At 33.4% G+C, this 17,777-nt stretch overlaps 1 protein-coding gene across 1 annotated transcript; it reads left to right on the plus strand.

Moving 5' to 3' along the window:
* Nucleotides 1-1,239: 1,239 nt before the first annotated feature.
* On the plus strand, nt 1,240-17,565 carry LOC137408072 (uncharacterized). Its single transcript, XM_068094462.1, has 8 exons — nt 1,240-1,355; nt 3,879-4,078; nt 10,956-11,021; nt 12,889-13,004; nt 14,667-14,780; nt 15,243-15,387; nt 16,411-16,524; nt 17,215-17,565. The coding sequence occupies exons 1-8, from the start codon at nt 1,240-1,242 to the stop codon at nt 17,352-17,354; spliced, it is 1,011 nt and encodes a 336-aa protein (XP_067950563.1). The 3' UTR covers nt 17,355-17,565.
* The last annotated feature ends 212 nt before the right edge of the window (nt 17,566-17,777 follow it).

The following is a 17,777-nucleotide window of genomic DNA, read 5'->3' on the forward strand; positions in this document are numbered from 1 at the left end:
TGTCCCATTCTGATACTCCCACTTCTTGGTGACTGGCGGCTGGTTTCTCACAATGATATGTGTGGTCAGTGCTCATGGTATGATAGGTGTCTGATTCAAGCTTGCTGAAAGAATCTTTTCTCCAAGGTGGGGAAGATGCAAGTTTAGTGTACGAGTTTAGTTGCATAGTTTAGAACGCGATAACGAGCGTCCTTGGCGGGTAAACCCAACAACCCATTATTCCTACCTCCCACGCGTGTTCTCATTTGGGGTGCTAATTTCCTCTCGCACCCTGGCCGTGCCCTGGCTATTATACAATCGCTCGGCTTATAGTGCATGCCACTAATTAGTGACCTTTCAGTTGGAACACTTGGTGTTAGTGCTTGGCTGGCAGCCACTACACACTCCTGCCATTAGGGACATCGGCGCTCCAATGACTCATCAGCAGTGGAATAGCCAGCTGGACACAGGGTCTGTGTCGCCGGCCCTATAGTCCAGGCTTTCTGCATCTTGGTCCATTCCTGGTTGGGCGATGAAAGGCAGAGCGCCAACCAGGTGTGACTCGACATGAGCCTTTCCATCGTTAGAAACAGAGGTGCTCACAGAGGCAGCCTGGTAAGGCGCTCTCCTCCCATCGGGTGTCAGGACTGACACAAACGTCCACTCCCAGTAACGGTCTGGTAGCTGTGGGCTGTACTAAAGGGCACCATGTGCCCTTTGCCCGGGCTCGAGGGCCTGGCTGGCAAAGGACTTATGGGCCGGGCTGACTATTCCGGGACATCACACTTCTGCCTTTCCTTCTGTTCACTTTTGAGCTGCCTTCAGAGCTTTTTTAGCTTGACCCAAGTTCTTGGCTAAACTTTGAGCCCTCAGCCCTATGTTTCGCCAACTCCAACTCAGCCCTTACCTTGGCTGGAGTCTCCTTTCTTTTGGCCCTAGTCCGCATTGCTGTGTCTCGTACCACCTGCACCTCACTGGGTAACAATCACTCATACCTGTTTGTACAGAACAGGGGCCGACCGTCCACAGAGACAACAGGCTTCAGAATCTTTATAACGCACGGGTGAGCCACCAAAAATTCTAAACCAAAAATGTTGTTTCCATCGATGGACTAAGCTCAAAAGTAATCACAAAGACCTTATTGGTGTTTACCTCTTGAAGTTGTATAGGCAGGCATGCAACTACATAAAACAACAACCGAATCCAATCAGCTACGTGACAGTGGCTGTCACTCTTCGCTAACAAGCTCCTCGCGACCTGATGGAGCTTGTCAAATGCTTGCTTTCTCAGCAACTTCGTGGTGCACCCGGTGTCCATCAGAAACAGGATAGGTCAGCCCTCCAAGTTCTCGGGGAAGATGTATATAACAGAGTTGGGTCGGCTCAGTGCTTACGCCCTGTTGGTTCTGCCCTACCCTCACTTTGCAAGGCTAATTTCTAGAGCATGAACACTTATGAATCTGTCAGGAAAGGCTTCCGAAATGTCCGAAAAGTCTGACTGACAGGCGTGTGGCAAGTCGGTCTTGCCACCTTAAAAGCAGGCTACCGACTGTATGCCAGCCGGTTGCTCTCAGACTCAGCTCCGAGGCTAGCCTCGGAGACCACACATTTGGAGCAGGCTTTTGGGGTGTCTGATCAAGCTGAAAGAAGGGTATAAGGCAAGCTAGGCTGGCCATTAAATATGTGGTTGCGTCAAATTTGAGTTGATCTTAAAAGAAAGCACTTTTTTTCTCTATCAGTTGATATGTTGTTTGTTGTGTTACGCGATCTCATTGCCAAGATATTCAAAGATTACAATCGAAAAAATCTGATTGCGGTAAAAACGCTCAGGCCACAAAAACGTGCCCAGACTTGCCCAAAATGATGTCACGCGTTATACAACCTGTCTCTATCTCTCGTATTCACATCGGCTATTTGCGATAAAAGTCTAGTCCTACGCGGCTCTATTGGCATATATCTTATTTTGTATTTGCTCATGTTGGCTAGAATAAAATTTTAAATCCAGCTACAGATGCATTATTATGAATGTTTCAAAGGCTTTAAATAATGAAAATTGAAAATTTGTTCTACTCACTTTCTCCAAATGTTGTGTAAACATTTGGTTACCGACTACCAATTCTACCGGTCTACGGTAATTCTGTCAAGCTAACTATGTATAATAAGGTCTTTGTATCAGCACAGTTTCGCCGCTACCCATACTAACGATATACAGCCTCCCATAAGTCCCGCCCACATTATGTCAGTCGCCTATCCTTGGGGCGGGGCTGTATATCATTGCCTACACCGACTACTAGTTTCTTACTACCAAAGTAAAACAAACAAGCTGCGTCTTTGAAAAGAATATACATAGGGATAGAGTTTTAAGAATGAGACGTCTGCTGCAAACTGGATTTGAACTCACATTCTCCAGTTCTGCGGACATCCATATACCATATCCAATTCACTACAATATTCTGCAAATCATTTTTTGCATTATCTTCAACAATATTATTTTATTATATAATTTTTACAAGCAAAAATATTTTCATCTCGGCATAAAGCTTTTATTAAAAATATTCATCAAGTCGTGGCCACTCACATAGTTTTAGCTGATACGATAAGACAAATTCATCTACTGCAACAAACTCAAACAAAACATCATGGTTTATGCAGCACACATTCAAGTCCCTCTTTCCCCTTTATGGCAGTTTCCACACTGACAAAACTGCTTCAGCTGGTGGGACGACATAAACATTCTGTAATCAGTAAAACAAATGCAATAAATATATCTCATTCATAGATATGTCACTCTAAAGCGTATCTATTGAAAGCTTCCAAATTGGGAGTTAAATAGATTGCGAGTGTAATTTTAAAAACGAATAAACATTTCACAAAGGCACTAGTACGCCAAGCCAACGATTCGAAGCTTTGGTTCTGGAAATTAAAGATTTGCATTGATCAATCGATTTTCTTTACTTTCTACAAGTGAAAAGTGGACATCTAATGTCAAATCCTAGATCTAATTTATTAGATAAAGCTGCCACAGAAAATTTGAAGCAAATGTAGCTAGGTGAACCGATAAAAAAATACAAAACGATGATTAGTGATAGCAAAAAGTTATAATTTTATTAATTAGTACATGTATTAATGAGTACTAAAATATTACCTTTAGTATATTTATCAATCTAAGCCATTGTATAGCTAGATGCTAAAGATTAAAAAGAAGCCGTCAAGAACTCACTGTACATACGTATCTCGCACCCGCAGGAAATTACATTTTAGCCTCAAACAGGGAAATACAATCTGAATGTAAACTCAACAGGAAACTCTATAGGAGACTCAAAGTAAAAGATAAATTTACCTCCATTCTCCGAGCTTCCTCCGTAGAACTTTAACTACCTGATGCCAAGAAAACTCGGAGTCACCTTCGCAGTAATTTTTTTACAGCAATTTTACAATTACATGTGTGTTGTTCACCAATAAAACGTGTCGATCGAGTAATTCATTAAAGTAACGATGTTAATTAATTTAGTAAATATCGATGTCCATGTGATTTAATAATAGAGTAAAATCCCTAAATTTGAGATCACAGACAACGCATTTTACGAGTGATAACATTTATTACGGCCTATATAAAAATTTCGCGGTGATGATTGGCTAAGGAAGCGACCTCATATTTATCACTCGTGGTTTCTTTTCAGATATATTGCTTGTGACCTCATAAAAGAAGCACCCGCTGGAACGTGAGCTTTTTAAAAAAGAGCCTCATTCAAACGCATATATCTCTGGACAAAGTTGGTCTACAAAGACAAAAATAGCATCAAATTGTAGCTGATGTTTCAGCCTTTTATGGGTCTTAATTTCATTAAATTGAATTTTTTCACGCAACCACATCTTTAAGACGAGCTTCCGACTTTGCAGCAGCCGGAGCCCTTCAAGTCAGTCTTTGGGTGCACTCCTGGCAACACAGCCTGGTGTGGCTTGCTCTGGTTTGGAGCATGTTGCTATGTTTGTGATGTCCTTTTTGGGATACAGTTTCCAGTTTTTTCTTAACCTTCACAGTAATTCTGGAGAGTTACAGCCAAAGTTTCTTTCACCACCACCTCAGCCAGTGTCACAAGGTCAGACTTTCTACGTCTCAGCTCTCTATTACTTTTTTGGTTTTCTGGGCTGGTGTTTCTCCTAACAGGACATCCCAACTGTCGGCCTGTTGGGCCAGCCATTATGATGGGCTTCTGACAAGGCACCGACGTGAGGCCTTTCGCCGGAAAAGCAGTTCGTTGCCTTAGTGCAACTAGTAGTTGGCCCTACTGTTGTGGCCTCAGTTCATTTGCCAGGTTTTAAAGCATCTTACTGGAAAAGTTTCAGCGGAGTCTTTTTAAATCTAGCACTTGACGATGAGCATATCAAAATATGTCAGAGTCAAATAAATCTTATTTTTGTTTAATGTGCTTTGCACGTGGCTAAATTGACCTTTTTTGTCTAAAAATGTATTTTATTGACATACATAAATAAAAGCACTACTAGGTGCAAGGTAACCTACAGGAGTGGATATAAGGTAAGTTCTAAAGTTTGGTAAACTCATTGTGCTACCTAACCATTCAAACGACAAAAAAAATGCTTGTGTCTGCTCAGATGATATCAGAAGCATGGCTGACTTTCAATTACTCAATAGTAGACCTATGTGTTTTTGAAACAGATGTTAAGGAATGATCAACTATGGTTTTCTAAAGCAGAGAAAAGCCAACTCAACAAAATCTCTTGTGATGAGATTGTTGCTTGCCCTAAATTAAATATATGGAAATCTATAGAGCTGATAGAGACCATGAGTGCGGCTTAAGTGCTTATTTTAGCATTTGTATATAGCTACATTCACTTTTGTTAAAGCGCTTTTTAGAAGGATTTGTACATTTTTTTTATAATTTGCTACCAGAACGTTTTCCCTTAGACTTACAAACATCAAATGGTTTTACTCTAAAAGATAGCTGTATAAAATACATAAAAATATTTTAGCAAAAATTATATCATATAACATATTTAGTGGCCTCTGTTGGAAGCAGCCATAGCTCAGTGGTTAGTACACTGACAATATATAGTCAGTAGGTCAGTGGTTCAAATCACAGAAGGGGCTTTGGTAGTGTTAAAAGGGCATCCAGCCACAATTACTCTTGTCCCAAATTTTATGTGCAAAAGGTCTCAGCATTTTCAGTTTCGGTGGCAACCCCTGAACGGCAAAAGCCGGAAGAAGAAGTGTGATCTGTTCAGAACTATGCATCCAGAAAACAACCAGTGCCCTTAAACGAATGCACAGTTTATTAGCTTTACATCTTGGCATTGTCTGTTCAAAATATATATGAATAACACATCATTTAGTGAGAGATCATTGTATTAAAATATCCATTCATCTGAAAAATACTTTGATCATTGTTTCACCAATACCTCATACGTCGAATATGTAGCCGGGTTTTATTTACTTTTATTTATTTTATTACAAAAATTATTTCTTTTCCATGAAAATAAATTAAAAATAAGTTGAAAGCTATGCAAGTTTGTTTTTCTAGAGCAAGATATTAGCATTGAATTTTACAAAATAAAGATATTTTTTTCAAAAACATTTCACAAAAATATTGCATTTAAGCAGTTTGATACAAAACTGTTGTTTTAAATTGCCTATGAAGATCAAGCTAACAAAAAGATGTTTAGACTTCTACAGGTTTACGCATCACCACTTGCTTTTAGACACTATTTAGACTATATCTAGAAATTATGTTGTTTTTAAACATAATCTTGTTCAAACTAATATTATAAAAACCTATATAAAAACCAAACCAAACAAGTACAACCTATAGATTTAACTTTTAACTGCCGTAAATTATGTACATTTATATTTTTAAATTTTTTTGCATAACACATGGAATACAGTAATCTTGTTTAACTTATTGTTTATTGTTAATTGCTAAGTTTTGAGCTTAAAACCCGTGATAAGTATATATAAAAACACATATTTTTCATATTATTAGATTGCCTATGCCTATTTGTCATTCGTGGAAAGTCTTTGGTCGCTGTTTTCCGCTATGGTATCAAACCTGTCTCTAAATTCACATTATAGATTGATTTATCACAGCTCATTGTCTAAAAATAACCAAAAGAATAGTGCATAAAATAGCTATAAACCACATCTGCAGCCAAGTTTTTCATCATATTTACTAAAAGCATTTTAGCTTATACCTCATACCAAAGTGTGAAGTGACTCGGGGTGGTTTTGATTTTGTTTTGATTGTGAGAAATGGAGAGAATTGCAAGAAACGGCGGAGTATTCATTTTTATAGTTGTGCTGCTGATAAAACTTATTGCTGTCAACAGTCAGTGTCCACGTGTAGGTAAGTGACAGTGAATCTACATTCTTATATATTCTACAAACAGTTTTTGCAAGTGATACCATAACATTATGGTAATTGCTGTCTCTCCATGCTTCAACGTTTTTTAAACATAAGAACTAAGAATAAAAGTTATTCTTTGGAAACAAATTTTAATAATTTTTAAAAGGATTAAAAAGAAATATATAATTCATTTCTTTATTGAGGATTAAACAATATAATTGTGCTTAAGCCTTTTAATATCGGTTAAGTATTTTTGTTTTATTGTCTCTTGTTTTGTTGTATTTAGTAGTTTAGACATTTTTTTTGTTTATTTTTCTATTAACCAGACAACAGTTAATAATTTTAGAATAATTTTGTTGGCTTTTAAAAACCTATTATGAAACATCATCCTATATGCATGTATTTACCACAGAAAGAATCTTACAAAGGGCAGCTATCTATGCAGCGGTATTGTATCTAATTCCATATTGCTGCAGTGAGCAGTTCTACATTCTAACTGCAATGCCTGTCTTAGAACATCTTTCTGATGTAACATTATTTTATCCACATAGAGAAACCTTGACTGCCAAAAGGGGCAATGATTTTTTTCAAACATTTGATGAGATCTTTTAATACTAGCAACCAAAGTTTTTTTCAATTATTTAGTTCCATTCTATTACGTCAATCATTATGCACAAATAACAAGAAATATATTTAATATTTGTAGCCTAAACTGATAGCAACATTAGTACACTAGTAGATTGAAGAAAGCAAACACGAGTCTAAAAACACTATGCCAACTTATGATCAGTAAGCAGGCGGTTGAAACCACCACAAGAACCATGGTGGTGTTAGAAAGGGCATCCAACTACAATTGCTCCTCTGCTCCAACTAACTACCATGCTAGTAATAATACAGAATACAGCTGGTAACAGCAAACCTTTCGGTAATTGGGAAAAGCTAATAGAAGGCCCTCGTTAATCCTGACACAATGAAATTACTGTACCTTGACTGATCAACAAAAATCTATCTGACTTCTCGTTGACATAATAGAGCTCTAGTGATATGTAAAAATATAGATTAGGAATAAACGAAACTCAGCCACTCAAAATGAGTCTGTTTGGCAACTTCAAAGATGAACTTACCAAAAACTTTAGTAGATTTTATCAGAAAGTATCGGTATTTTTCTATCATTTGTGATTGTTTTTTATGGTTGAAGTGATCTGACTGCCAGGATGTTTTAAGATTAAAGTTAACAAAACTTGATCACAGCTAAAATGCTCAGATTCAAGCCAAAGTGCAAATATGATGCTTAAAGTTGCACTTTGCCAAAAAGACTGACAGAATAGAGACGCATAACGCTGCAACTTGAATGCAAGCCGATATCAATAATAATGAAAATGATAGGCCAGCCGCACAACTAGTGACATCATTTTGGCATGTATTTTTCTTTTAAGCGGTTTATCCGCAATCATGTTTTGCCAATTGTAATCTTGAAACATCCTGGCAGTCAGATCACCTAAAACATCAAAAACTATCACAAATGACAAAAAATACCAATAATTTTTGATAAAATCTACCAAAAATTAACGTGAGTTTATCTTTAAAAGTATAAAAATGGTAGCTTTATTTTATTTCTAAAAAAAATCTACTAACTTTTTGTAAAAAATCATCTTTAAAAGTCTAGAAATAATAATTTTATTACATTCAATTCAGGCTATAGTTGCACTACGCAAGTAATCTCTACTAGTAGTATTTTTATGAACTTTGTTCAGTAGCAAAGATTTATGGCACAAAAATAATTTCTTTTTAACTTTATTATGTATTATTGGTTACTGCTTTTTATATTTACATTTTATAGTTTCTATCTTGTTTATAAATATTGTCAACGTAACACAATGCACAGTAATCAGCAAATACAATTTAAAATATAGTTGGGTAGACTAGTTTCTTAGATTTATTCATTGATTTACTTAGATTTATCAACCATATAAAAGTATATTGATATTTTATAAGTGTTTAACCAGAGAGAAAAGTCTATAAAAACTAAATAGTGAAGTTTTTAGCATTCTAAAAATGCCTATAAATGTCTAACCAGAGCACTGTTCAAAGTTTATAAACTTTTTTCTCTGATTAATATATGCATTTCTCACCTGATCGTGCCATAAGTGATACTTAAACTTTATGATTTAATCTATGGTTTAGAGAAGAATCAATGTTGCTAAATATTTAGCAAACTCTTTTCAGAATGAAGGTATCACAAGAATATTGCTTCAAAGATTATGAACAATATTATCATTGCAATGCTTTTATGTTTTTAGCAAGAGTCCATCTTACATTTTTGAGAAACTGATAGCAATGGAACAAAGTATAAAACTAAATCTTTTCAAATAAGAAAAATCGGATAAGGTATAAAATTAAATTTTTAGAAATAAGTAAAATGTAAAAACTCTTTAATTTTAAATGGCCTCGAAAAGCAAAAGGAACTTTATTACTAAAACAAATGGCAAGGGCATGATGTAAACAAGCAATGAAATAATTATAATGGCTAATTTATTTTTGGAGATAAAATATTTGATGAAAAAAAATTCAGAAAAAAATTCTTAAAGGAAAACGAATGTGAGCTTTTGCTTATTTTTAGGTTTTCATCACTTTTTTGATAAAAAAAAGTGATCTCTTTTGATGTTTTTAATAGCTTATGCCATTTATAAATTTATAGATATAAATTGCACATTGATGCAATTATATAAATGTAAAGTTTTCTCTCAAACTTATATATAGTAAATCATGTATAAAGTATATTATATATTTTATGTAGTATGTAATATATTATAAATAATATAAAAATGTTATCATAAGTTACATGTAGATATAATTAAATTTTCATCAATGTAAAGTTTTCAATAAAACATATATATTATAAAATTATCATACATGCTGTTATATATTATATAATATATTATATACAGTATTTTGAATCTAATATATAATGTATATATATTTTTTTAATTCTGCTCATATCTCCTTATTTTAAATGTTTTTTCGTTAACAATGCTAATCGGTCTCAGTTTGTGTGAACTTTTACTTTGGTACAGAAGGTTTTTAATTGGCATGAAGAGGCGCAAGTGAAAGAATGAGGTGAAACAATAAAAATAAATATTGATCTGCAACAGATAATCCTTGCAGTAAAAACTTGCTCAACAGCGTTACAGCTCTTTATTATGTCAGTCTCATACACCACATCACAATTTTAATCTTGAAACATCCTGGCAGACAAATCACTCCAGCCAAAAAAACAATTGCAAATAATAGAAAAATACCGACACTTTCTGATAAAATACACTAAAATTTTGTGAGAGTTCATCTTTAAAAATGAATTTTTCTGTTAGTAGATTTCGGTTTTTAAGCTAATATAAACTAGTTCATGAATTTAACTTTTTAAACCTGTTGATTTTTTTGCTTCGTAATATATTACTACTAATACATATTGCTTTTGAGGTTTAAATGTTCTAGAATACTTATTTTGAAAGACTAAACTAGTGAAAAAAAAAACAAAAAAATTTTAATTCGAAAAAGATTGGAGCAGTTTATCGTATTCCTTCAACCAGCCATGAATAATAATTTTGTTTATATTTTCTAATCTCCTAGAGTCAACCTCAGCAGGATTTGACCAGTATTTAAACAGCTCTGCCACGAATTTGATTTTCCATCAAGATGCAAAACTCTGGCAAGTTTTGCCTTCCCTTTCCGGAAGGTTCTCATCTCCTTTTGACATTGTTCTACACAGGACTGCCATAATTGGTAAGCATGGTAAGCATGACTTACTGGTAGCAGATTTAACATACTTGCAGGTTTTACAGGTAATGGGAACTTTCTTTTGCTCCGCTTTAAAAAGAAGAGATTAAAGTTCCTTAAAGATAAACATTGTATTGCAAGATATTTTATTCAACGCTTGTCCTAATTAATTTTTTGTGCCATGTGCAGATTAGCAGACGCACACGCGCGCACACGCACACACACATGCACCAACACGCTTGCAAACATACAGGCACACTTGTATGCTTGCACAGTGAAAAATTAGGATTTATTATTTAGATAAACACCACAATAAACCGCTTCGTTTAAATATGTCACAAAAACCAATTCTCACTTTTAGAAATTATGCATTATCCGGATACTACTATTACAAAATAAGCAGTTCGAAAAAGCGTAGTGAAACAAGGTATTAGTGCGTCAAGTTGTTCGATGGGTGAAGTGTTTCATTTATATGTCATTATGAACCATACAGTTATAATTATGTATATTTTCAAAGCCAAAGTTTGTGAACTGTTAAACTTTTAAAATTGTCGGTTAATTCTTTTTTTGGTTTTAATTGGGTTTTTAATTTATTTAAACCCACGTCTTTTCATTTTGTTACAAAATAACAAACTTTTGCTAATTCTTCCTGTGTTTTGTTAAAAAAATATCACTTAAGAATTTTTTGTTGCCAGCTAAATAGGCCGATTTTCATCTCTGTATTGTCTGATAGCTCATATAGCACCTAATACATTTTATATCGCTTTATTGTACTTTTTATTTAGTCTTTATTGTATGCTGTCGCTATATATGCTTCACTTTAAATAATAAACTTGTTTCACAGGACGAGACATACAAGTGGATGGTAGAGGACAGCTTGGTGCAAGAGGTCTCATGCCTGGTGAACAAGGTTTGTAAATGCTTTTATAATGGCTTACTCCATTGGGTGATATTATTATGGCTTATTCTATATATATAAATCTCAGCGTTGTTTTGTGTTTGTCTTTTTGTTGGTCATCTCTATGTCCAGCCGAAGCGGTTAAAGTCTAGCAATGACAAATCCGTTTAGCAGAAGATTCGATTCCTTGAGCACCGCCGGGTCTGAAGATCATCGATCTCAACAATAACTTTACGATCATTCAACTGACCATAGTAATAAATGATTGTGATTACATTAGCTACATTTACTAAGGTACTTACACTTAGGGTTATTAACCAGCACAGCTGATCATTACGCGTAATGTAACGATTCTTCAACTGGCTTAAAACACCGCTATTGTTTAAATAAAGTTTTAGACTGCTAGCTTACGAGGTAAGTTACTCAAACTCATCGGGTAATTATTTTATTACTAGTGCAACACCAGGCATTCATGTAGTATTCTTATATAAAAAACATGGAGCATGGTAGTCTAGTTGTCTAGAGCAATCCAACACCAGCAGTGTCGGGCTCATTCCGCAAATGGCCTTTGTTGGTGCAATTCAACCGTTAATTGATTATTGATCAAACCAGCAATACAGTTGCCACTGCTCAGATCCCCAGATACGGCATTAAGCTCATTTAACTAAAAAAAACACAAAATGTTTTATTAAATAAATTAGCTAGTAATAGGTAAACTAAGTAAATAATATTCTAAATAAGTAAAATAATGATATATATACATGTAAGTAGTAATGTATGTACATGTGGATACTGATATACATACATGTACGTGCTGGTAGTTGTACATGTTAGTAATGATATATATATACATGTAAGTACTGATAAATATACATGTAAGTAGTACTGTTATACATACATGTAAGTACCAATGTATTTACATGTAAGTGCTGATATCTATATACATGTAGGTACCGATATGAGTACATGTGGGTGCTGATATACATACATGTAAGTGCTGGTACATGCACGTGTTAGTAATGATATATATACATGTAAGTAGTACTGATACACAGACTTGTAATTATTGATATATTTACATGTAAGTTTGAATAAATGTACATGTAAGTACTGATATATATATATGTATATATATATATATATATATATATATATATATATATATATATATATATATATATATATATATATATATATATATATATGTATATATATGTATATATATATATATACATATATATATACATATATATGTAAGTACTGATACATGTAAGTACTGATACATTTACATGTAAGCGCTGGTATATATACATGTAAGTCATGATACATGTGCATGTAAGTACTGATGTATGTACATGTAAATTTAAGTGTTGTTATATGTGCATATAAGTTATGAAGTGTGTACATGTAATCGCCGATACGTGTACTTGGAGGATATAAAATAGACAGTGGTGCTTTCATCATAGTATGTTTCTAAGATGAGCAAATGGTCATTATCAGCTTAAAAATTCTTACAAATTACAAAAATAAATATTGAAAATTAGTGTATAGAATGTACTGTATAAGTACTAAGGTTAAGAAAGACAGAATGTGTAAGAACAATAGAATACCTTTTTGTCTCTTTCCTAAGCAGTTTTATATGAAATATCCATTTCTTTTTTATAAACATTACAGAACATGAATAATATTACATAATACAATATGATATAAGGTAATTGAAAACACCACAATGCAGTATAATCTCATAAAATATAGTCCAACATAACATATTACAGATCAATATAATCTATCGTGTTTGTATAAGAAGATTGAAAGCATAAAAATATCTAATAGGTATGTCAGTGTACATAATACTTTTTTCAGTTTGGTTCTGTTTTAGCATTTGAGTTCATAGTAGAAGTGTTTGGTTTTTGCAAGCGCCTCGATTCTCAAGGCCGGGTCATTCAAGGTACTGCAATTCTATTGAGTACAGACCAAGGGCGAAATACAATGTCGGTAAGTAGAAAATCTAACATCTAAAATTTAAATTACAAGTTTACTCGCATTTTAACAAAAGAAAATAAATAACAGAAGTTTTCCGTTTGAGATCAAGGCATCAATCACTCTACAGTTTTGAAAAGTTTTGTATTTATTTATTACTAGTATGCATATTTAATATATATTCAGATATATATAATATATATTTGGATATATATTATATATATCCAGATGTATATTATATATATATCTAAATATATATTACATGTATCCAGATATATATTCGGATATATATCTGGATATATATCTAAATATATCCAGATATATTGTATATATCTGGACATATAATATATATCTAAATATGTTATATATATCTGGATGTATGTATATTATATATCTGAATATATAATATATAAAATATATCTGGATATATAGTATATATTTGAATACATATTACATATATCTGAATATATAATATATATCTAGATGCATATTATATATCCAGATATACACAATAAATGTTTAAATATATCATATATATTCATTTATATAATATATATCGGGATATACAATATATATCTGGATATATTATATACATTCAGATATTTGTAATATATATCTAGATATGTAAAATATGTATCTAGATATATATAACATGTATCCAGATATCTACAACATATATCTCGATATATATTATATATAACTGGGTATATATTTAATATATATTCAGAGATATATATATATATATATAACATGGTATATCCAGATGTATATGGATGTCTGGATATATATAATGTATATCCAGATACCCATATACATCGTTTTTTCTTCTGAATGCAACAAAAAAATGATACATTTAAAGCAACTAACGAGCTCTCGTTAAGCTAAAGGAGTTTTAAAGCTTGCACTGTCTTGGCACTTCACATTATATAAAACGCCTTACGATACACATGTAAAATCTCTACATAATTTTTCTACGTTAAGTGGAATCTACGTAAAAGAGGTTTATGTTATAGGTGCGCCTACTGTATTCTGCTAATCTACAAAACAGTCGATTAGCGCAGTTAGAGTGCCAGTCTAATGAGCTGAAATTTATGAGTTTCGAGTTCTGTATGAAATGATTCTTTTTAAAGCACTATAATTACCATCTATATCATTCCTTCAGTGCCAAGGTACCAAGCAAGATTACAAAATGACTAGAATTGTAGAAGTATGTATAATATGCCGGAGTTTTCCACAAAGTAGATAGGAAATTTACTACTCCAGTATAGCTCTGACAGAATTCATTTTCTGGCTCTGAGATAATTGTCTACATACTTTAAAGCTTCTTCTCTCACTGGTAGTCTGATGTGCTGAGAGACCAACAATGGTGCCAAAAAGGCCCATTGAATCACAATTTGCACAACCAGGGCACGGTGGCTGATAGCTGTTGCACGGTGTAGGTGGTGGAGAGATGGTCTGTGAAGCTAGAAGTCAGGAGTTTGAATCTCATTGAGAATAATTTGGTTCCCAACCTGGAAGTGTAGCTTTGTACAGACACACAGAGCTCCTATTATAGTAAAGAGTATCACAAAGCTTTTACAACTTTCTCGCTTATGCACAAAGGTGTTTCAGGTTTGGTTTATAACATACCGCTTGTAAGGAGACAATTATTAAAATGTTAAACTGTATTGATTGAAGGAAAGAGAGTTTTTGCAAGTGCGAGTGACAGACGAAGGTCAAGTAGCCCTTGCGACCCAAAATGATAGCCGTTCTCCATCCTTTGGAATTTCGTTCAGCAGAGTCGAGTTGAGGGTGAGTTAGAAGTCATCAATACAAAAAATAAGATGCTGTCCTATAGCATAATACTATAGCAGAATTTTGTCACATAACGATTGTTTCCATGATATGAATAACTCACCCATCTCTCTAAAAATTTTGTTATCCTAAATTCGTTTAAGCAATTGTAACAATTACCTATATCTGTGCCCAAATATGTAGGAATTGCCCTCTCATGTCTGCTCTTAATGGAAAGCTGAGCAAAAAACAAGGCTAAATTAAAATTTACCGCCATCTTATCCTTGGGAAAAAGCGATGTAAAGTTGCAATGCCAGTTTAAACAGGATCATAAAATGGCTAAAAAAGTCAAATTTGGACCTGTGAGTCGCTGCCCTTTGCATTACTGTAAAGAAAACTTTATATTTTACGCTTCATTAGTAAAAGTTACTAACTACTAGAAACACTCAAATAAACAAAAAATATCTTTATTAATCTCAGATTGATGACAAGAGAGAAAGCCGTGAGAGATATTCACGCTTGTTGCTGCCTGATACCGCCAATGAGGAAACTATAGATGAAAGGTACTTTGAGGTTTTACGTCAGCGAGATGGTACTTATCGACTGGCAACCGTGATTAACCCAAGTAAGTATGGATGAGAAATGTGTCTAACATCTGCTCAAAACACTGGCTGGTCGTTACATGTTGTAATGGTCATTGTAAAAAGCCTGATAAATGTCAGTAAGAATTTGCACCTTCCACTACATGGTAACTGGTAGCTGGGAGTTGGAGCCTGTAACTGTATCAGACCAACGTTTCAACAATGGTTGGGATCAAGTTGTAATATATTTACTATGGATTGGCAGTTACAAGTGTCTCCCTAGATACACGTCATGACCTCAAGATACACATGTGATGACCTCAAGATACACACATCATGACCTCAAAATACGCACGTCATGATTGACAATCATTCAAACTAGTAGCTGAAATTTTAATAAAAAAACTTAAGCGCTGAGCAAAAATTTGGTGAAAATTAGGTTTTGTGTAATTAGAGCAGCAAAACATTATTCAGTCAATTTTTTGTTCATGAGCTTTTACAATAAAATATTTCTCCATGGTATTATTAAAATGCAAATGATATTAGCAAAAATGGGAATTTCATTAGTTAAAAACTTAATTTTCAAGTAGGCCTATCAACAATTTTTACATAGCTAATTTGTAAGCACATTTGCTAGTGAAGCTATTGCCATTATTTTATTATATTGTTTTATTATATTATCTTTCCTGGTTTGACAGAAAAACTCTAGCATTCTCTGTAGCTTCAGCTTCAAGTCTGGTCTAAGTAATATATGCAAATTGACTAAACAACTTAACTAGTTACAAGAAACTATTTTCAGGAATTTTTGAGGATAGCTTTAAGGCTACCTGTTCTTATAAAAACGTTTGCAGAAAAGTTAACTAAATAAATGTATTTATAATTAGTTTTAAATAACTTGAATTACTTACAATTTTTTCTAAACAAAACAGTCAGAATGCACAAGTATGTTGTGATCAAAACCATTACTATAAAATTTCAAATTTGGCTTTATTCATCAGTTTCGTTATTGCTACTCTGTTTTAAAGCTACCTGTGTGGTCCTTTCATTACTGTTTGTTGTTATTACAGATCTCTTTGTGGCTTTGATAAGGGTTAGAAATGGCTATGAGCTTGCTGTCTTGCCCTACAATAGCAATTTTTCCAGAGATCTTGTGAGCTATGACTTTAACATCGATATCCCAGGTAAAGATTAGATATGGCTGTTACACTGAAACTAGAAGATGAAAAGCAATTTTGGAAGAAAGTTTGCGCATCTTGAATATTCTCAGCACAAACTTAGCAAAGAACATCTAAGGTTGAAAAATTGCTAGATGTAGATATATTTTATGACATCTTTAGCAAGATATTATAAAAAAACTATATACTGTTTGAACAGTGATGTTCCATGAATGTTTTAAAATCAGAATTTATAGATGCTTATGTCTCTATGGTAACCAATGGATTGTCCCACGTAAATATCATTTTATGTAGGCTTAGCTGCAACTGGTATGATAGCAAATCACTTAGTTATCAGTTTTTTTCAACTGCAGTAAGCAAAAAAACAAGTTTTTCACCTTTTCAGCAATTCTTTTTTTGTTTCACGGATTGTGATAGCCAATTTATTTGTCAAATGCAAACAAAAAACTTTCATGAAAATTGTTTTCAAAACCATTTCAAACAGTAAATCATTAATCAGATGGTAATTTTTTATTTTTTTATTTTGGAATGTAAAAAGCTTTGTGAATTATTATGATTTTTTTCTAAAATAAATAACAGAAGCTTATAAAAAAGATTATATTATGCAAGTGATAAGCAAAATATAGCATAGAAACCAATATTGGAGAGTTCTCATCATGTACCCGTTACTAACAATGAATTTTGTGTGTGTTTTAGAAGTGCGAGTGAAACCCTGTTATCAACCACATGCACCAAACCATGTATGGCCACCATATCACAACCATCACAACCATTACAACCATCACAACCATCCCAGAAGGTTTCATGACAGATCTAGCTATAGAAGGATGTACTAGAAGATACAGAAATATTTTAAAATACCCCATTCATGGACAGTTTCAGAAAAGATTTCTTCTTTATATTAGTTAATCTGTTGGAGTTGTCTACTATCAATATTCTGTTATTTTCAGAAAATACATTTAACAATTTGAAGTAATGATTAAATTGTTCAACTCTTTTTAAAATTTCACGAGTTACGTATAAATAAAGGTTGTTGCAAAACAGTTATAGCAAGTTTGAACATAAAATAAAGACTGCAAGTGGAACTTGAAAACGATGAGTAGTGTCTATAAATAATATATGTGCACAGGGTGAATAAATTCCTTGAATAAACTGACTCTAGTTCTTTATATATAACTTATACTCTGTGGCAGCATTTTAACATAGACTAGCAGTAAGCGAGGCAATGACTGAGACATTATTCACTTTCAATCAGCCGG

The sequence above is a fragment of the Watersipora subatra genome, chromosome 11, assembly GCF_963576615.1.
Source record: "Watersipora subatra chromosome 11, tzWatSuba1.1, whole genome shotgun sequence".
NCBI classification, from domain to species: Eukaryota; Metazoa; Bryozoa; class Gymnolaemata; order Cheilostomatida; family Watersiporidae; genus Watersipora; species Watersipora subatra.

Excerpts from the sequence above, each read along its gene's own strand:
- LOC137408072 (XM_068094462.1), top strand. The coding sequence starts at position 1,240 with ATGGAGCTTGTCAAATGCTTGCTTTCTCAGCAACTTCGTGGTGCACCC. Across the intron at positions 1,356-3,878 it reads GATGTATATAACAGAGTTGG|CAGCCGGAGCCCTTCAAGTC; the intron begins GTCGGCTCAGTG and ends CCGACTTTGCAG. Across the intron at positions 11,022-12,888 it reads TCTCATGCCTGGTGAACAAG|CATTTGAGTTCATAGTAGAA; the intron begins GTTTGTAAATGC and ends GTTCTGTTTTAG.